Source organism: Apodemus sylvaticus, chromosome 8 (assembly GCF_947179515.1).
Source record: "Apodemus sylvaticus chromosome 8, mApoSyl1.1, whole genome shotgun sequence".
Classification (NCBI taxonomy): domain Eukaryota; kingdom Metazoa; phylum Chordata; class Mammalia; order Rodentia; family Muridae; genus Apodemus; species Apodemus sylvaticus.
Genome location: NC_067479.1, coordinates 72,276,009 through 72,297,868, shown reverse-complemented (window position 1 = coordinate 72,297,868; position 21,860 = coordinate 72,276,009). Strand labels below are relative to the sequence as shown.

At 47.6% G+C, this 21,860-nt stretch overlaps 1 protein-coding gene across 1 annotated transcript; it reads left to right on the top strand.

Annotated features, from left to right (window-relative positions):
- Window positions 1–11,436: 11,436 nt before the first annotated feature.
- Window positions 11,437–21,700, top strand: LOC127691534 (dehydrogenase/reductase SDR family member 4). The gene is made up of 8 exons (XM_052191450.1): window positions 11,437–11,751; window positions 12,759–12,936; window positions 17,461–17,562; window positions 18,464–18,534; window positions 18,626–18,677; window positions 18,952–19,086; window positions 19,532–19,587; window positions 21,179–21,700. The coding sequence occupies exons 1-8, from the start codon at window positions 11,621–11,623 to the stop codon at window positions 21,291–21,293; spliced, it is 840 nt and encodes a 279-aa protein (XP_052047410.1). The 5' UTR covers window positions 11,437–11,620; the 3' UTR covers window positions 21,294–21,700.
- The last annotated feature ends 160 nt before the right edge of the window (window positions 21,701–21,860 follow it).

The following is a 21,860-nucleotide window of genomic DNA, read 5'->3' as shown; positions in this document are numbered from 1 at the left end:
CTCAGAGCTTAGATATCATCTTAGTATCAGACTCTTCCTATGAGGCCTCCCCTTTTCTGAAGAGAAGGGAAGGAGAAATGAAAGGGAGCAGGGAGAAAGAATTAGGGGGTGCCATGGCTGGAATGTTGAAAGGACAGCATAAACCCTCTCTGTCTCCATTTAAGGACCAGGTCTGATTTAGAAAAGATGGCCATGAGGCACCAGCTCCAGGAACAGACCATAACATCCAGAAACAAGGTCATAGAACTCTCTCCCAAAGAACAGCCCAGGGATAACCACAAGAATGGGAAAACATCTTACCTCCACATGGGCAGCCCTCTCTCACCCGGTGGTTAAACGTTCATGACATAGACATGCCGACCACTGACCACCTGTGACACCACCACCACCACCACCACCGCCGCCGCCCCCACCCTGCACCCACCAATGAAATTTTAGATTACCTGATCCTTTTAGAGAGTTCCCCCAGCTCCCTATAAGAAGGCCTGCTCACCTTTGTCTGGGGTCACCATTTGGGAGAATGGCTGACCTCTGCATGCTGGATGTTTCTGCAGAATAAACGCTCCTCCGTCTTTGCATCTGAGTCTGGGGTCTTCCTTCAGCGATTTTCAGACCCTTACAAGGTACAATAATTAATTAATTAATTAATTAATTAATTAAAATATAATTTAAAAAGTGGACTTCTCCTATGGATTCCAAGAAAGGACTCTTTAACACTGTAAATTACTCACACTCTTCTTTCCTTATCAGGCAACTGTCGTAAGAAGCGGCACTCCAGTGTGCCCATCTCACTACCCTACGATTTACCCAAGAAGCCAGGGCTAAGGTGGAGAACACTACCTCGCCACATGGTGCTTCCCCGTTATAACTCCTCCCTTACGTAAGGAAATTCTCCCTGGGCAGCCATCCCAGCCTCAGGTGCATGTCTTATTGCACACAGCGGCGGTCACGCAACTGCCACAATGGCTTGTCAAAAATCTCATCCTGTGCATGCTGCTCTCAGGGACTGCAGTGTGTTTCCTAGTCCTTCAACTGTTTATAAGGTTCCCATGTGGCAGGCAGGCCCCACTCATCCATCCTACACAGAGAAAGATTGTCACCTCGGGACACAAAGACAGCCTACGATGGCTCGTCCTTAGTCACATGTCCTACTAGCCAGAGCAAATCCATGCAGCTGGTATCTTATGAAAAAGACACACAGCCACTTACCCCAGGGGGGAGGGGAGGCCTCCACTGATACTCCACTCTCAGAGGATCCAACCTCAGCTACATGCCTTGCTACCCAAAGCAAAGACCATGCAAGTCACTCCTAAATTTGTCTTTGGTTGTAGTATACCATCTTGGACATCAGTTTGTTGAGTTGATTTTTCCTGGGAAGATGTACACAAATATACACTTACACCCAGATAGAGCACCAATGAGAAACCAAGAGAGAAGTCCTCCAAATCCCAATTTGGCAAACCAACAGGTTTATTTGGCTAATGGAGCATGGGAGAAGGGTCACAGTAGGACCTCAACGCAGCTGCCATCACTGCCAAGTCCCCATGTGCGACAGCCTCATGGGAGCTGGATCCTAATGAACGCCTTGAAACTAACCTTCCCCTTTCTACACTGTCAAGTGTCCCCCAAGATCACTTGTAGCTGGGGACAGCAGGAAGAAATAAAGGCTGGGTCCCGCCTCCTTCCTTGCACTAGAAAGACCCAATAGCTCCATTACTATTACCATAGACCTAAATAACTCTGTATTGTTCTGTTCAGTTAATTGCCATGGCTACTTGGCCAAGGTAATCTATACTCCAAAATAACCATCATGTTATGCCCAAGGAAAAAAGTTATGGCACAAAAAATTGTCCAAGACTGGTATACTGTAGAAGCACGGGCCTTTTCTACACCTTCCCTTGAACCTGAAAAAAATGGCACGAAGACCTGGTTTTTGTATGAGTGAACTTCCTGCACTATAGCCGGGCTAACCACTGAACTACTCTAACCTGACCGCGCTACTTCCCAGCCATGTGGCGCTATCTTAGTCTTGCTCTGGCTGCTCCATTCCGTCCATCCTCCCCTGAAGACTCTCTCATGGCAACTTTCCTTTTGGCGACTTGCAAATTGCTTCTCTCTCTGATCCCCACCAGAGACCCTCTCACCAGAATCAGAAGTCCCGCCTTATTCTCTCTCCTGCCCAGCTATTGGCTGATCACCTCTTTATTAACCAATCAGAGGTGATGGGGAATATTCCACAACATCAAGCTAGGAGATGCTTGACAAAGCCAGCATCCAGACTACAACCAGATCTCTGGGCACAGCAATCGGCATCTGAGTACACAGTACACAGAAACAGTGTTTATTTGAAGAATGTGGGTTTAAAGTCATAGATGCGCTTCTAGGCGGCCAGAGGCACTCTAGGAAATCCACGGCGGGTCTCGAAGGAGACTTTCTCTGCTGTTTGCACGTACGAGACTCAGAGAATGCTCGTCCATTCAACAAAGCACATCTGCACCACGCAATTAACCAACCCATTCAATTTCAACCAAAGAAATCAAACCTATTTCATCTGAAGATGGCTGCCTCTGCCGAATTCATCTTCCAGACGTATGCCCACATAAAAGCACCCTTTTCTCTCCTTTGCCCTTCACACTCCCCCTACCCAGCCCACGGAGCCCTATGAGCAGGGAAGGAATGAAAGACTACAAAGAAATTGTTTCTAAATAGTAACTACGATAGTAACCTTCCTGATTCTCTAGTGTTACTTTTCTGTTGCTGTGATAAAATTTTGTAACCAAAGGCAACCTGTGGGAGAAAGGAGAGTCCCTCATGAAGAGGAGGCACAGCAGGCAGCAAACATGGCTACAGGACCACAGAAACAGAGATCACATCTTCTACCATGAGCATAAAGAAGAGAGCGGGAAGTTAAGAGAGAAAACCCTCGAAGCTGCCCCCAGTAACATCCCTCCTTCAGTAAGACTGGATCTCCTAAAGGCTCCATAACATCCTCCCCTGCTCCCCAAACAGTGCTACCAATTGGGGAACAAGTAATCAGATATCTGAAACTGTGAGGGGTGTCTCTTACTCCAACCACCCCAGCAACTAAGTTTCATGGGATCGTGAACAAGCTGGAGAAAGATTCCTGTCACCTGCCCTGTGTCCTGTAAATACGGCAAGGTTGAGCCTCCCTGTGGGAGAAAAAGCAATGAAAGGCTGGGCAAGAGGTGGGGATAAATTTCACTTAGTTCATCCCTTTCGACATGTTCTGTCGATGTGTCCTCTTTCCTTCACTGGATAGTAACCTCCAAGTGCAAGGACGAAGTTTGTGCTAGAAATCTTTAATCTCCTGTAGTGTTTAGCACAGTGTTTCTCCTACAGATGCTTAATCAGCATACAGTTGATTAGTTACAGGCTGCTTTGGGGAAAAAAGTGTTATATGCTTATAAAGTTTATGCAAACACACAGTATAAATATATATGCCTTAGCTACTGTTCTTTTCCTACAAAGAGATACCATGATTTAATATGATACACCATGACCCAAGGATATCTCTCCTATCTACCCCACTGTACCTCATGAGAACTGCCATCTGGAGAGTTAGTCAGTGATACAGCCTTGATCTGAGAGGACTCATCACTCCTAGGATTAAGCAGAGCTTCTCCTGGGGAAAAAATCCTGAAGTCACTCTCTTACCAAACCTCCTGGGAATAGCAATCAAATAAAAAACCTACGGCTAAAAACCAATTCTCCATTTTTCTTCCACCCTTTCTGTTCCCCAAAGTCAAAGATCTGTCTCCTCCTCCCCTACATGCATGTGTCCTCTATCACTAAACTCTAAAGACTCCCCAGCACTCGGGGCTGGTTACCCCATCCAGTGTCAGCCCCCTCAGCCTGTGCCCAGAGTTTGCAGCTCTGCTGTGAACATCTCCACTCCTCCATGTCTTAGAGCCCATGTGATCTGGCTGCTGGTTTCATACTATGCCTAACACAGTCCTGATCCCTGACAGAACTCTTAAAGCAGTCAGGAGATGGAATACTCAACATGTTGGAAAGTTTGGTAGTGAAAACTGGCTCCAGCAACCCAAACTCACTGGGCATGACTTAGTCTCGAATGTCAATGAATTCCATTCCTGTGGAGAATTTGCCCTTTCAGTGATGAGAAAAAGGTGCTTCCCACGTACCTACAAGAATATTCAGAGAGACGAGGAGGATGAGGAGTCAGACGGGTGACTGGTGCTAAGGAACCCTCAGTTAGATAGGAGGACGAGCCCTAGAGTAGCCCTGGCCAGCATGCTCTGGCTTGCAAGTCTCAGACAGCATGTACTGGAATGTGGCAGATAAGGAAGACCGCAGAACAGTCCAAGCTCTGTCCGCCCTCCTAGAACAGAAAGACTTTACACATTTGACTCAGAAATTCCAGAGCTCCTTAGGATAGGAAACCCAGAACTGAGTCCTTCTGGGATCCAACAGGCAAGTTTCCATCCACTCGGCAGTTTTCCTGAACCCTGGGCCACCAGCTCCCTTTGGTTCCTAGCTTGCCACAGGTTCTTGCCGTGTGTCCATAAAATAAGAAAGTTACTTAGCCTTGCATATATATCAATATGGTCTCATCAAACTAATACTTGAGCAACTAAGTTTATAGAAAAATCTCCTAGGAGCCCTGGGGGAAACTGGCAAAATGTTTAGCATCCTGTTCTGAGATTGGAGACAGCCAGAGTTCCCATCCAGGGACTGAAACCCATACACAGTGTTCGGCTTAAGAGAATGCTGATAGGGCTGCCACACACTGCCACCCACAGTGCCAGCATGTCATGTCTACATGAGAAAGAATGGCCATCCTCTGAGACAATAGCAGAGACTTTATATAGAGATTCTTAATTCACAGCAACAGTCATCTTTCCTTGGTGAGCGCAGAACTCTCTCCCTCTTGCTAACCATCCCATCAGTTCTTATTTTCTCACATGGAGACAATGTGCCATCATATGCTGACAACAAGGGTTGCAACTGACACCCATGTGACCTGTCTCCCAGATGTCACCTCCATGCTGGACTTGTGGACTTGTGGACTTGGCCCCACTCTTAGCAACACTTGTCTTCAGGGACAAAGGTAGAGCAAATCTGAACACCTCACTTCTCTCCACCCAAACCAAGCCAGAGGCCTGACCTGGGGGTGTGGGGTGACTTCCTGCCTGGTTGTCATCATAGTGCTGTTGGCTAAACTGCATCTTCCTCTTTCTGCTAGTCTGAAAAAATGTGACGGTCAACTATCGTTACCTTTACACTACATTTATCAACTTTGGCACAGGGAAACCTGTACCTTGATAGCTATTTGGACAGTCGACTGCCAGAGAAGTTCAAAGACCAGACTAGCCAACTGTGTCAAAGTTGATGGCGGTTTTTTTAGACTCTGAACTAATACATTTTATTCAATATATTTTTAAGTCGCTTTACTCAAGTAGGCAATAAAGACCTGGAATTTGTTCTGCAGTTCTTTTTCTTGGGCACCCAAAGAGCTTTCCAGCTCAGTGAACTATACACAAATTGAAAGAGTTTAAGGAGGTACAGGTATTGGCAGTGCTAGTCTAACCTTTGAAGACAGCTTTTAAATATTTTGGCTTGTCAGCAAGAAATGGAATTTAAATAAGAACTAATACACTCGTACATGCATACACACACGTGCACATACACATACATATTCAACAGCACACAAACAGCTGGAACAAAAGGGCCTGTACTTTTGACCTTGAACTTAGTCTAAGAAAGAGAGAGAGAGACTCATGAGGAGGCCACTTAGCAGGAAGTTTCCTGGATACACAGAGTGAGGCATTTAAGAGCCTAATATGAGGCAGAGTCCCACAGAAGACAATTTAGAGTCCTTCGTACCAAAGGCAGGTATGTGCTCATTAGTCTCACACCGCCACGCCAGCTCTTGGAGTTCACAAAATGCTGGAGCATGTATAGTTCCCTATCATTAGTCAGTTAGGGTCAAGGAGTCAGGCAAAGGACTACAGGACCCAGGCGCTTTTAGCTCCTCTGCACTGTATAGTACCTGGCTTTGGGGAAGCACAGAGATGGTAAAGTGGCCAGCAGAAGGGAGCAGGCCCTGTGCAAGGGCCCGAACCACGGTGATGGAGCTGATGTCTGCCAATCCACTAGGATTGGCAGGCATGGCTTTGGATTTCAGTCCAGCTGTTATTTAACCTATTTGAAATTTTTTTCTTCATTCTTTTCTCTTTTCGTTTTTGTTTGTTAGTTTTCTATCTTTTGGGGGTGGTCTTGTTTTGTTTTGATTTTGAGATAGTGTTTCTCGGTGTAGCCCTGACCGTGCTGAAACTCAGACCACATCTGGCTGGTCTCGAACTCAGAGATCCACCTGCCTCTGCCTCCTGAGTTTTTGGATTAAAGGTCTAAGTTGAGGGCTGATCTGGTGCTATGTATACAAATACTAAATTATGAACCCCCAAGATCCAGTTGCCCCCAGACAAGTGGATTCTCACGAACACTGGCCTTTGTTCTATAAGCCTTATTCCCCAATCTAAAGCTATTGATTAAATAAAAGTGGTTACTGGGGAGCTGGCCAGCTCATATTAAGAACTAATAGAGTTAATAAATAACGTGTTATTTAAAGCAACAGGTGTGTTCCAGCGCTGCCCAGCTTTTTTCTTCATTCTTAAAACAGACTAAAAAGCACCAATGTTGTTCACTGTCGTGAAATCCTAACTGACACTGATGTTTCTAGAAAACAATAGGTGCTCAGTTTATAGCTATCACAAATAATAAAATGTTCCCAAAATGCCACAGAACTCAGCTCATAGAGCACTTGCCTGGTATTGTAAGCCCCACCCCACCCCACCCCACCCCAACTTCTCTTCTCAACATTGCATAAAACAGGCATGAGGACACACTGGTCCGTCCCAGCACTCAGACACAGGAGGCAGGAGTTTAACAAGTTCGAGATCATCCTTGGCTACAGAGAGAATTCAAAGCTAGCCTGGGATTTTAAAGAGTAACACAAAAATGTATGTATACTTCCTGTGTTAGTTGACTTTCTATTACTAAAATAACCATCACGACCAAGAGAATTCTAGGAAGAACAAGGGCTGTTTGTCCTACACGTCTCAATCACAGTCATTGAGGGAAGTGGGCAGAACTACCGACAGAGAGGGGGGTGGGGCATGGAGGACTAAAGAGGAGCTGGTTCTGCTGGAGAAATTTGATCTTCCTAACAGAGAGAAAGCACGGAGGTAGACAGCTTTGTCCTCTAGCAAGGTCTGTGACCAGACGATTTGTTTGTACCTTAGGTGTCTTATTCCATTCCCAAAGCAAAGGAAGGCAGCTAAAACTACTGTGCACGATAATGTCAAATGTTATCTCCAGAGAGGCCAGACTGGCCGCCTCTAGGGAGATGCTTCTCCTTTTAATGTGGATTTAGATGTCAGGATCCCTGAGAATTACTGCTAATTCTTAAAAAGTGTGTGTGTCTGTGTGTGTGTGTGTGTGTGTGTGTGTGTGTGTGTGTGTATGATGGTATATAGGTATAAATGTAGGGTAGTATATGTGTATATATGTAGGACAATATAATTCATGAGGCTCAGACTGGGGGGCCTTCTCCTCCCTACATGAGGCAAGCTGTTTTGTCTTATCAGCAGGCACTGAGTAACACAACTACAACTTTGCAGCTGAGGAAGCCCCGCCCCCACCCATAGACCTAGTTCCTGCTGGTTACATCGCTGGCTATGTGGCCCCCAGCACACCTTGCGTGTGGACTCCTGCTTTGTGCTTTGTCTTCTTAGCTGATTTATATGTATATGAGAAGATTCTTTTTGTTTCAGCTGTTTCTTCTTGTTGTTTTTTTGAAATATAGTTTCTCTGCGTAGCCCAGGCTGTCCCCGGCACTCTATCTACAGACCAGACTGGCCTTAAACTCACAGAGATCTGCCTGCCTCTGCCTCCTGGGTGCTGGGCTTAAAAGCATGCACCATCTCACCCAGCTATGAAAGGATTCTTCAGTAAATGCAAATCCCGTTAAACATCGAACCCCAGATTTCTATGTCATAGATTCGCTAACTGTGCACACTGCATAAGGTTGACATGCTGATGATATCACAATTAACAATATTTCTCTAAAACCACCCATCTAAGCCAAGCTTGATGGCACACACCTTGAGCCCCAGCACTCAGGAGGCAGAGCTAGACGAATCTCTGAACTCAAAGCCAGCCTGGTCTACAAAAAAAAGTTCCAGGACAGCCAGGGTTACATAGAGAAATCCTATCTCTGCATCTGCTTTTATCATCTTTTCTTTGTTTTGTTTTGTTTTTTGGGATTTGGTTTTTTTTTTTTTTTTGAGACAGGGTTTCTCTGTGTAGCCCTGGCTGTCCTGGAACTCACTTTGTAGACCAGGCTGGCCTTGAACTCAGAAATCCGCCTGCCTCTGCCTCCCAGAGTGCTGGGATTACAGGCGTGCGCCACCACTGCCCGGCTTTTATCATCTTTTCTTAAAAAAAAAAAAAAAAAAAAAAAAAAAAGACTAACACAAAAAGGGGGGGCTGTAAGACCCCCAAAAACTGAGGGTGCCCACGCCGCGGAAAGTGACACCCAAATCACTCTCGAGAAACGGTCTCCATGCAATAACATAAGGTTTCTTTATTCCAGAATTCTGGGTTCCACAGCCGTATACTGCGCAGAGCTAGAGGACTGTGGACCCCAGTGCAGAATTGGGACAGCTTTTATATGTTTGCAACGAACCCGCGAATCACCAACCAATCATTTCTTAGCATCGAGAGCCCACGAAATGCGAGCCAATCGATTTGTACCACTCTATACTTTTTAGGCCAATCAGTTTAAATTATCGGAGCCCAAGCACAGTGAGCCAATTAGTTTCCTATTTTCTTGAATGTCTATAGCTGCATGAACTCCTGGATAGGGGTAATGGCGTAAGCAGTTTACAGAAGCAAGATAAGCTTAGCTCATTTCCAGTTACCTTATGGGGCCAGGTATTCAAGGCCTTTTTGCTAGCTCTGAACAAAGGGCGGGCTCTGGAATGTGACCTTTTACCTAGTTTCTAACAAAGAGCTTAAAGAGCGGGCTCTGGGATATGAAGTGTTTGGGGCTCCTTAGAAGGCTGGAGTTAGGCTGTATTTTCTATTCTTTCAGGACAAGTAACCTGCTACCTGTTGAGTTACCATTACAAACTCACTCTGTTGTCTTTACATTCCTTCTGTCGCCTCAGAGTCTGAAAAGGTTGCCAGAGGCCAACACTGCTTTTCAGTCTGGTGTGTGGAAGCCCCGGGGGCAGACACAGTTCAGTCACTTGCACTGGTTCTGTTGATGCCTCTCTGTGGTGCACTCTTAGACTGTCCAAATTCACTAATTCTCTCAGGACCCTGGGGGGGAGATCACGTCAGCCCATTTGGCAGAGATGCAGAGATAAGAGTCTTGGACTTAGAACCTATAGCTGGTGAGAATTTTATTCACCATCTACTCTACACCCTCTGTAATTAGAGGAAGAGCCCAGCCTGTGGCAGCAACAATTATTATTGTTTGGTGAGAATAACTACTGTGCACTTAGACGTTTACAGTCAATCAAGCACTTTCATGTGCAGCAGATATTTATTGACCTAGACTAGAAGGGAAGAGCCGAGTGCACGGTGCTCATGGAGAATCTTAGTGCTCCCCCGTCTCCATTTCCACCCTGTCTGTGGAAACGTTTGGGAGAGCCTTTGGCATCCTTGCCACCTCTACCTATAACACGGACGGTCATGTCAGATGGACCCAGGACCTCCATCTTTTCACTGGGTATCACATGATCATTTCCTGCCTGTCTGAAGAGGAAGTGCTCAGTGGTTCTCAACCGTCCTAATGCTCCAACCCTTTCATACAGTTCTTCATGCTGTGACCACCCCAGCCATAAAAATTATTTTCATTGCTACTTCATAACTGTAATTTTGCTACTGTTATGAATCATAATGTAAATATCTGATATTTCCAATAGTCTTAGGTAAACCCAAAGGGGTTGTGACTCTCAGGTTGAGAACCACTGGCAATAGTCTTTGAGAGAGTGGGAAAAGGGGTGTCAGGCCTAGGCCAGATGTCACACCCTACTATGTGTGTCGCCTGACCTCCTCATCCCTCACTATACCGACACTGTGAGGAGCAAAAATCTCACCTCCACAGGAGGTTTCAAAACATTCATTCACTGGCCCTTCTTGTATGGTGTATGTGTGTGTGTGTGTGTGTGTGTTATTTTATTATACTGAGGGCCATCACACAAAGGTCCACACTCTAAATTCTTTTTTTTTTCTAAATTCTTTTTTTTAAATATTTATTTATTTATTATATGTAAGTACACTGTAGCTGTCTTCAGACGCCAGAAGAGGGTGTCAGATCTCTTTACAGATGGTTGTGAGCCACCATGTGGATGCTGGGATTTGAACTCATGACCTTTGGAAGAGCAGTCGGTGCTCTTACCAGCTGAGCCATCTCTCCAGCCCTTTTCTAAATTCTTAACTAAGGTCCTAAGCCTGTCTCCCCAAGACTGCTCAGCTGTGTGACATATCTTAACTGAAGGTCGGATCTAGCCTCTAATAGTGGTCTCTGATTCGAGGGTCAGGATCCTTGGCAAGGCTCTCCATGCACAGGGTAGATCAAGGGAGCTTCTCTCCAGTTGTGCAGAGCAGAGCATTGCCCTTGGTCTCTGCTCATATACATCCAATGGGCATCATGGGGTGCTAGGACTGTGTCTGGTTATCCTGAGTGAGTGATGTCGCTGGGTTCTGGTTATCAGTACAGCCTTGGGTGTAGTGGGGTTCCTGAATAAGCTATTTTGATAGGTCTAGAGGCATTTTTAACTAGGCTCATTACAGTGTGTTTATGGGGCTGGGGCAGTGGGGGTATGCTCACATGTGCATGTAGAAACCAGAGGTCAACTTGGAGGGTAGTCTGTCACTCCCCATCTTATCTTTTTCCACTGAGCCCGCGGAACTCAAGGATTGGCAAAACTAGATTACCAGAAGCCTCAACAACCATCTTGTCTGTCTCTCCAAAGCTGTTAGTTGCCATACCCTGCTCTCTACGGTCATGCTGAGGAGCCAAACTCGGGCCAGCAGGCTTGTTCAACAAGCGTTTTACCGAATGAGTTATCTGTGCAGACCTGCATATAAACCCGGGCTTTTTTTAAGGAAGACTTACTTGGAATTTAAGGAAGCAAAACAAAAACAAAAATAAATCAATAAAATTTCAAAGCTTCCTCTACAGCGATTCTCCCATGTCCCCACCCTAAAAAAAAAAAAAAGTAGGCCAGCAGATGTGCGAGGAACAGCTGGAGCACGGGAAAAGCTGAGGGTTCCTGTAGAAATGGGTGGTCTTGCAGGAAACTTGGACTGAGAAGTTAGTTGCAGGAGTCCCAAATCAGGCAAAGGGGCGCGGGGCGCCAGCAGGGAGCGCTCGCAACTGCAACGGCTCCGCCTCGTCCCGGGCCACCGCGGAGTAAGCAGGTCCTGGAAGCGAGGCTGGCAGTCTGGGGAGGCAGGACGCTCGCAGCTAGACCAGCCTCCCGGCCTTTGAACTGTCCCCTCCCCTAGCAGAGTTCAACCCAGCCCCCTACCCCACCCCCTACCCCACCCCACCCCCGCCTGAACTATGCAGAAAGCGGGACTGCTGCTAGGTGGCTGGACTCGGGCGTGGAAGTCGGTGAGGATGGCCAGTTCCGGTTTGATTCGTCAGAACCCACTCGCGAATAAGGTGGCCCTGGTCACAGCCTCCACCGACGGGTGAGTACCAGAACCAGAGTCTCCATCCAGAAACAAATTCTCTTTAACTCCTGGACTGTTGTCCTCGAGCCTGAGACGCGGCCATTGGCCTCCCCGGGAAAGAGAAAGAAAACCCACATGGTGAACCAGACATCGCTCCGAATCCCCGACCTGGCCCTACCACGAGCTAGCCCTTATGTCACTGCCGCCCTCGGCTTTGTGACAACTCGGCTCTGCCAGGTGGACCTAGGTCCCCCTGCTTCTGGGCTGCCCCGATCGACAGCTCCACCTAGAGTCTGGGAAGACCAGGACAACAGTCACGTCTCCCCAGAGTCCTCACCCCTTACCTAGATCCTGTGCCCAGATCTTTTCTTCTGTCTGTATATTTGGATAGTTTGGCTTCCGTGCCCAGCCTGTTGCACCCACCACTTTCAAAGATCCAGTCCGTTTGTTTTTTTTAAATCCCCACAGGACCTTGCCAGATAAACGCTCCTTGAAAATCTGGAATACAGCTGTCTATGAAAAGCTAACATCTGACTATTATAAAACATGTCATTGATATTTACATTTTGAGCCATACTTTTTGGTGAAGGCCCCCCAAATATAACAAAGGATAGAGTTTTGAGGTTGTAGTGTGTTAGAAATATTTGGGGATATGGGCTTCTTCCGGCAAGACCCCCAAGCCACTGCCATGGTGACAACTGACTGCTCATCCATTTCTCTCCCCTCTACGGCGACTGGACGTAGGTACAATAATCGGTCATGAGGCCTGTGGTAGGTGATGTCAGTCGTAGGAACAGATGTCAGTCCTTTTACCTGGGGGTAAAAGATAAAATTATAATAAAACGATTGTGCTTATCCTTCTGTGTGCACCATTAAGCCTACCCTACCCAGGAGAAGTACATGAAGCTCGAATACAGGGAGAGAGAGAGTCCAAAGCCAAGAGTCTGAAAGCAGAGCCCACACGCTCTCTCGCCTGCTTTCCCCGAGACAGAGGCCTTGACAGCGTGTCTGCTTTGCCCTTGTAGGATCGGCTTCGCCATCGCCCGGCGCCTGGCTGAGGATGGGGCCCACGTGGTCATCAGCAGCCGCAAACAGCAGAATGTGGACCGTGCAGTGGCCACGCTGCAGGGAGAGGGCCTGAGTGTGACTGGCATCGTGTGCCATGTGGGGAAGGCAGAGGACCGAGAAAAGCTGGTAACCACGGTGAGCAGGCAGGATACGGGCACTGGGCCAAGGCGTGGCAGAAGGGAGGCAGCCCGTGCTCTCCTGCCTGATTTCTAAGACAGCGTTGGTGAGATGCAACCCATGCTGACCCCTGCCAGCATCCTAATGCTCACACCCAAACTAGTCCACCAATAATGTTTTAAACATCAATTTCATTACGTTCCATTCTGAGCATGGTAGGGGGGTACTTGTTAGTGCAGGTGCCCGTGGAGGCCAGAAGAGAGTCTCGAATCCTCTAAAGCTGGAGTTACAGGTGGTTATAAGCCACCTGATGTGGGTGCTGGGAATGGATCTTGGGTCCTTTATGAGGAAAGTACAAGCTTTTACCTACTGAACCGTCTCTCCAGACTCACCAATACAAGTTTGTCACGTACCCTTTTTGGTTATATCTGCATCCCAAAGTCTAAGCACAGCCAGAGTCTCCCAGTCAGAGAATCAAAAGCCACTCTGGTCCTTCAATGTTGCACGATCCCTTAGACACCCTCCCCGCAAAAGTGCCTGCTCCTGGTTCCCTAGTCGGAGTTAGTAAACGCTCGCCTCTTCTTTGGCTCACAGCGCTCGTGGAAAGAGGCAGTTCACTGTGTCTCACTCACTTGCTATGAACATTGTGTTCAGAGCCTCGTGTGGTTCTGTTGTTGTTGGTTTGGTTTGTCTTAGAGGGGCCAGGATCTCATGCTGGAGCTAGAGTGGTGTGTAATTCATTTTGCAGCCCTGGCTAGCTATGAATTTGCTCCCCCAGTGCCGGAAGTACAAGTGTGAGCTACTCCATCCCAGCAAGGACTCTTCTCCCTGTATTTACAGAGACTGGATCAGCTCACCATCCAGAAAGGAAAGACCTGTGATTCAGGCCAGGCCTACCCTTCTTCCAACACCTGCAGACCACCAGCCACATCCCCCGTTTAGGTAGTACCAAGCCTTAGGTACCCAAAGAGACTTTAGATTAAGCTCACGTCAGACTTGGCACTGGGCACCCTTCTCCAGCTGTGTAAGAGAATGTAAATCAAGTTGCAGAGATGGTGTGTCTTCTCCCCAACCCAAGGGAGGATCCTACCAGCACAGAGATAGCACAGCCAGTGTGAACACATTAGACAGCTGGCAGAAGTAATGTGGGCAGCCAGCCTTCTTGGAAGAGGGGGCCTTAACACTTGACTGAAGAGTGCAGATGCCATTTTTTTATTATTTATTTCTATTTTATGTATTTGAGTGTTTTGCTTGCATGTGTGTCTCTACACTATGTGTGTTACACGCCCGTGGAGGTCAGAAGGTGGTGCCATATCCCTTGGAACTGGAGTTACAGGCAGTTGTGAGCCACCATACCAGTGCTGGCTACTGAACCAGGGTCCTCTGTAAGAGCAGCCAGCGCTCTTAACCACCGAGTCGTCTCTCCAGCCCCAAGATAATTTCATTTTTAAAGAACTGAGGACAAAATCTTAAATGTGCATTGCAAAGGGTCAAACTTGAATCTGAGAAAGTTGAATTGCCTGGCATGGGCTACTGGAAGAGCTAGCATTGTAGTGCTTGTCCTGAGCAGTAAAGGCCAATTAGTGACAGTCATTTAACACACGCACACGCGCACACACACACACACACACAAACACACACACACACACACACACCAGCGCTGGAGTCAAGCCCAGAGCCAGGTGCAGTTTCATGTCAAAATCCTATGAGGTGGGAGGGACTTGGGGAATGGTTCAGCTATTAAATGCTTTGCTCTGCAAGCAAAAGGACTGAGGCTACAACTCCCCGGCCCACATAAGTCCCAGATGTATCGGGGGCGCATCTGTAATCCCAGTCTCAGGAGACAGACATAGAATACCTAGAGCAAGCTCTGTGTTTGATTGACAGACACTGACTCAAAAGATTAAGGTGGCAGAGCAGCCAAGGAGGATTCCTGACATCAACTTCAGGCCTCCACACGCATGTGCACCCACATGTGAACTTGCAAATATACAGGAAAAGAAGAAAAGCCTAATTAGGAGAACATGCTCTGGCCCCCAGCAAGTCCACCTGGCTGATCCTGCAGCCCTGGCTCTGGAGTGGAGCTTGAGTCAGACCTTGAGGAGTGAGTGGTACTAGGGATCTAGGATGAGGTTGGGGATCCAGTGAGCCAAGGAATGAAGGGAAGAGGGAGCCCTGGCGTTCCTCAGCCAAGAGCTAGACCCGTGCGAAGAGGGCTGCATGGGTGGGGTTCAGGGACTTCCACGGCCTCCCAAAAGTATCAATAGTTGTGAAGCAAATAGAACCCATGTGAAGGTTGGATCAAAATGAAATTAACAGAAGTATGGTCTGGCAGTAATGACAATTAATGCAGAAGATGCTGGTCCTAGAACATCAGTGAGGAGGCCTTGGCTGTCACTCCAGTCTAGAACAGTGGCTAAGGGACTGGTATGGGTTACTCAAGAGACAGTGTGGAGACTTTTCTAACCACATGTTACATTATGACATGAGGATAGGAGATGCAAGTCACACACACATACACACACACACACACACACATACACACCTATGGTATACTCTCACATAGACACGGACACATACATAAGAAATCTTAAAAATAAAATAAAATAAAAACTGTTGGGAAGGCTGAACAATGAATGTCAGGGTGGAGAGTCACAGGGTGGCCATCAGCAGTCTGAGGTGTTCTGTATCAGGTGCTCCCCAAAGGTGGCTGCAGCCCACAGCCTCTCCCACTCTGCACCAAAGTTCAACAGTCAGTGCTGTGGTGGCACAAGCCAGGCTCCCCACTTGATCATACTTTGTTTTAAATAAATAACTTTCAAAACAGACCAGTCCAAAGCACGCTAGTGTGGTGATTGTACAGTTTAGAGCAAAGTCTGACGGTCGTCAACGCGGTCATTTCTCTTTCAGCATTTTGGAGGGTGGCTTTTTATATTGGGGATTGGGGTTGTGAAGCAGGGTCTTGTTCTATAGCTCAGAGTGCCTTGAACCTGTGACTCGCTGCCTCGACTTCCCTTGAGCTGGGATCACAAGCATGGATCTCACACCCAGTTTCTCAAGAACGTGTATGATTCTATGGTGCTCCGTCAACAAAGACTTCTCCCCTGTGTGTGCAGACAGGCATGAACAGGGAGGGAAACAGAAGCCAGAAGATGGCAAACACCCTCTGGCGCAGTCCACTACCCTCTCCCCTTCCCAGACAGTCACAGAGCACGGCACACATCACTTACCTTCTGTTCTGTCCCTGCCTGTCACATGTCAGCAGGCTTTTCACACAGAGCAAAGGCAGGCGACTGAGACTTTGGGCTACAATACCAACATTTAGAATGCATGAACAAGAGCATCGGTAGTGGTTTGAGTGGAGTCTATGACTTTAAATTTTTCTTAAATGAACCCGATGGCAGCCTGGGTATTCCTCTAGCAGTGTAGAAGCAACTGAGCTTAGCACCTAGTTAGCAAGAATAATTAGTTAAAAGGAGACGCTGGCAGATGGTGTGCATTGTTAATGACACCCTTCCTTTGCCAAATTGGAGGCACAAAGTTGATTGAGGGCCCATTACATGCTATTTGCCTAAGGCTTCAGAATTGCCAGGTCTGGGCAAATACAAAGCCTCGTTTCAAGGTGGCTTCTAACTCCTGACAATGCTTGTCGGCCTGTTCTCCCTGGCCTTCACCGCCTAGTTACAACTTGCTGAGAAAGTGAGATACCTCCTTTCTTGGCTTTCACAGTTGAAACCTCAGTCTCTGCCTCTCCTGTACTTCTGGGCCAAAATAAAAAATAAAAAAAGAGAAGATGATATGAAAGCTAAGTGGAAAGCTGCTTCAGAGCCAGGCTAGTGTCTCCACCAGCACAGGCCTCCTGCAGAGCTGCCTCATAAACGTCCCAACGGGCTTGCAGAAGGCTCCTAGGCATCAGATCTCTGCTGGAATTGGAAATTCAGCCACTGCTTTGTGACCTGACGGGACAGGGAGATCCTTATACTTTTCCCAAACACCAAAGGAGTAGGACTTTCTGCTCTTAGATGCCTCTACAAAATGGTTGCTGAGTTACGACCTTGAAAAATGAACTTCCTCAGACCTAGGTGTCATCACTTGCACCATGAGGAAGGTGGCCTAGGACGATCCTTTCCCGGGATCTCTCTTCATACGGGTGTGTGTGGACAGGCCAGCTTCGAGGTCATGGTAACATATTCAAAGAAAATGGGCAGTGGGCACTTGAGGAAACAGGGCTGGGACTCAAGAGGAGGTCTAGAAATAGATTTGAGGTGAGAGGGGAAGACGTGAGGATGGAGGAGCTCACTAAAGAGAAGTGTAAAGAAAAGAGTGAAAAGGGTCAGAGGTGCCCTTCAAAGAACAAGCAGGTCGGGAGATGCACAAAAATAATGGCTTCAAATGTCATCAGACCATAGGGGGGCTTTAGAGAGAATGTACTTCTAGAAAGACATTTGACAACTGCTCCCAAGAAGAAACTCCGTATCAACACTGGCAAATGAGCATCCATCTCTTAGCTGCAGCCCTGACTCATGACTTCTTCCTCTCTAGGCTCTGAAGCTTCACCAGGGGATTGATATCCTGGTCTCCAATGCTGCTGTCAACCCTTTCTTTGGAAATCTAATGGATGTCACAGAGGAGGTGTGGGACAAGGTGAGAGGAGATGAACGCAGCAGCATGGGACTGGCCTCAGCACAAGTGTGGCTGGCATGGAAAACACCTCGCTTTCCTCCGGGGCATGTGTGGAGGGCTCACCCTGTTGTGGACTTGGTAAAGCATTTGTGAGGGTTAGCATCCAGTGTCCTGCTCCTCTCTCATACTGTGCCTGGCTCTGGAATCTTTTAAGAGGAAAATGTAGAAGAAAGCCAAGTATTGAGACACACACTTGTAATCCCAGTACTTGGGAGGCTGAGTCAGAAAGGTCACTGTAACTTTAAGGTCAACAAAGACTAAATGGTGTGTTCCAGACTAGCCTAGACTATATACTGTAAAGCCCCGCATAGAGCCTATACAGAGTGCTTGCTGTAAGATCATGAAGGGTAGACATCAGACCTCCAGTGTGCCTGTCATCCCGACATTTGGGAAAACAAAGTCATGGTATGTGCTTACTGATAAATCAGCTGAATCAGTGAGTCTGGCTCAGTAACTGACCCTGTCTCAAAAACCAATAATAAGTCAGAGAAACCCAGGCAACTGTAGCATAGGTCCAGGCCCTGAGCCAATCCCAGGCTCTCCCTACTTGGGCAAAGAATAAAAATCCAGCTCAAAACCAAAGCAGGCAGTCCCGAGAGGTCAAGCTGCCTGTGGACTGGCTGTGTAGACCAGGTGAACTGGCTTCATTCTGCCTCACCTAGCCTGATGACCATCATCCATTCAACGGAGCCAGTGGGAGGCACCTACTCAGTCTTGAACCCTAAGTGGTTCCACTGTTAGGTCCCCCCACCCCGAGATCTCCATGAACTCTAACAGGCATTTTCAGGGAACTCGTGAGAGTCCTCGGTGCTGGACCCCTGGGACGTCTTTCTCATGTTGCCTTCCTCTCTGTTGCCTTCAGATTTTCAGCATTAATGTGACAGCTACAGCCATGCTGATTAAAGCGGTGGTGCCAGAGATGGAAAAACGAGGGTACTGATACTGAGAGGAAGCTCAGGTGAGGTGGGGCCCACGGGGGCGGGGCTCTTTATGCTGAAGTGGATCTGCTCTGTTTCCTTTTCAGAGGCGGCTCGGTGGTGATTGTGGGATCCGTAGCAGGCTTCACTCGATTCCCTGTGAGTACCTGTCCCTCCTGCCTGCCTTCCATCCTACACCATCCACCCTCCAACTGCCCCAAGAAGTATTGAGCATCATTCTACCAAGTCCTCTCCCACAAGAGAGACGCTTTGCTTCCACAAAACCTAACCTATAGGAGATTACCCGGCGATCTCTGACTGTCACCTTCCCGATCAGGGGGTGCCTTTTTGAGCTCCTGTCTTTGTTAAACAATAAGAACCAAAAACTGACCCTGCAAACTAATAAACAAACTCAACTCTCTTCTTTCCCTAGTCCCTGGGCCCTTACAATGTTAGCAAAACAGCTCTTCTGGGTCTTACTAAGAACTTTGCAGCAGAGTTGGCCTCAAAGAACATTCGAGTGAACTGCTTGGCGCCTGGAATCATCAAGACTCGCTTCAGCAGTGTGGTGAGTAGGGAGAACATTGTACCCCCAGACCCCTTGAAAGGATGGGGAAGTCTAGACCCGAGTCTTAACCCCACCCCTACCTCCATCTCTGCCGCCTGTGCTTTGTCATACCCGTCCTTACCGAACACCTTCCCCGGGCCAGACTCCCACATATCCCTTCCCTACTGGGCTCTACCAAGTGAAGCAGGACCAGGAATTCAGACTGTACCCACATTGCACCCCGACTCCTAAAGTGGATGAGAACTGAGGAGACCTAACAAGATACCTGAACAAGGCTTGAAAGGGTGAAGTAGAGATGGGCAACGGAGAGGGAAGAGAGTGGAGAAGCAACAGGAGTTTGAAATTTGAATCCCTCCCTAACAGACTGTGGGGACAGGGCTCTCTCCATGCTCTTCCTGTGCTTTCCTTTTCTTGTATATAAAAAGGGTTTCCCTTCTTCCCGCAGCTGTGGAAGGAGAAGGCAAGAGAGGACATCATAAAAGAAGCCATGCAGATCAGAAGGTAAGCAGGTCAGGGTTAGTGTGGATAGACAAAAGCTCTCCCCTGGCTCTCAGTCCCACAGATAACATAGCATGCGCCTTGTAGATGTCACAGACCCATAGACCCTATCAATCCTGTCACCTGACCAAGGGTGCTGCTTTCATTACAAAAGCCAAAGGCATCAGAGCTGGCACAAAGCACAGCTCTTGCCCACTGTCAGCCTCTTCTGGCACCTGTGGAGACCAGAGCCCGGGAGACAGTGGTGTTTCCAAAGCTCAGCCTGGTGATCCTACAACCCAAGTAAAATCACCGAGAAGCTATGCTGAGGCCCAGACTGTGCCTGTGGGACTTGCTCTCTTCCCCAGTGGACTGGCTGAACCACTCAGACAGTTTTGCGAGGTCTCCATTGTTCTGGTCCACTGCCTCGCTCTGCCTTCCGGCTGCTCTGGCTTGACCTCTCAAGGACAAACGCCGGCAGTGCCTACCTCTTTACTAGTCCAAACGCTCCAGGATTCCTCAAGTCCTCCCAAAGCCAAGCCGAGGTTGGGCATGAGCTTTAGGCTCAGTTAACAGTATGACCATCCTCAAGCCCCCGTGCGTGATCTAACCCCAAGTGTCTGAATCCTGGCTGCACATTTGAAGCGCCTAGGGGAGCTTTCAGTGGTGTGCTTTCTTACCACACACTCACAGGGACTCTTCTTTAACTGACCCATGGTAGAATTTATTCTACATCTTTTTCCCTTTTCATTTTATTTACCCTTCCAGGTAAATACACTATGCAGAGAGATTGGAGAAACACTAGGCCTTCCGGTCCCTCACACTGTCACCTCTAAAACATACAGAACCATAGTACAAACAGTGTGATTTAGCACATCCTTATAAAACAGATGTGTTCATAAAAGGGCAAAAAATAGGTTCCTGAAGAGGATCTGTACCCTGAACCTGTACAAATGAAATGCCTTGATCACGCTGTCCATTACCAACACAGACTCTCTGACACTCGAATAGTATATACACATGTTGAAATTATTTCTCTTGAAACATCAAATAATTGTTCACCATTTTATTGGCCTGACTTTGCATTCTGGTATCTAAAAACGGTGTTTCTATATTTAAATATAACACAGTTTTGCAGGATACAGTATTTATGCTTCTATAAATTATAACCACATAATCATAACTACCCTATTTAATAGGCAAAAAAGGTACACTGGCTCTGAAAAATCATCTAATTGTTTTTTAACTTTTAAAATACATGTATGTGTTTTGCCTGCATGTATGTCTGTGTGCCACATGAGATCCTGGTGTTCCTGCCCCTGTAGGGTAGAAGAAGGTATCACACACCCCTAGAATTGGAGTTTTGAACTGTTGTGAACTGCGGGTGTATGCAGGTGTATGCGTGTGTGTGTGTGTGTGTGTGTGTGTGTGTGTGTGTGTCCTGAGTCTTAAACCTGGGTCCTCTGGAAGAGCAGCTGGCCAGTGCTCCTAACTGTTGAACCCTCTTTCACCAGCTCCCACCTGATAATTCTTAAGCAAATTTCATGCCCTGTGGGCCAGATGAGAGAGGCTAGCCTGTTTGACATTTGCTCTCTCCATATTTCCTGTTTCCCAGGCTAGGTAAGCCAGAGGATTGTGCCGGCATAGTTTCCTTCTTGTGCTCTGAAGATGCCAGTTACATCAATGGCGAGACAGTAGTGGTGGGGGGAGGAACTCCTTCTCGCCTCTGAGGACCTAAAGACAGCCTACCAAGGCATGTGTGTGGGGAGGGCGCAGTCCACCTCGCCTCTGTCGCCTTTCCTTGCCACTGCCTAACATCTTGTTCACCTCACAAAATCAGCTCTGCCCAGTGATAAGTTCCTGTTTTCCCTGTGGTCCAAGTGTGGTCAGCTGAGCATCCTTGCTGTTGCTATGGCCTTGAAAACGGCTTTGAGGAGGGAGCGGGGAGCTGGGGGATAGGTAGTGGAAAGAGGGCTTGCTGAAAAGACTATGGCTACTTTAGGGACGATCAAACCCCTCTCATCCTCGTCTCTGGAGACTTTGAGGGGAGATAGAAGGGACGGACCGGAACAGAGATGGAAATTAACAATTTACACAAACGGTACAAATAAAATGAAAATGATCGCGTTGCTCTGAATCAGTGTGTGTTCGTTTCTCAATGTGAGGTGCTTGGTGTATCTGAGAAGTCTAGGCAGTGCTGACTCTGGATTCCCTAGCCCTCCTCCCCATCTCCAAGGCCCGAGCTTGCCGCTCAAGGGTGGTTGCTCCTGCCTGCCACCGAGATGCCTGCCACGGAG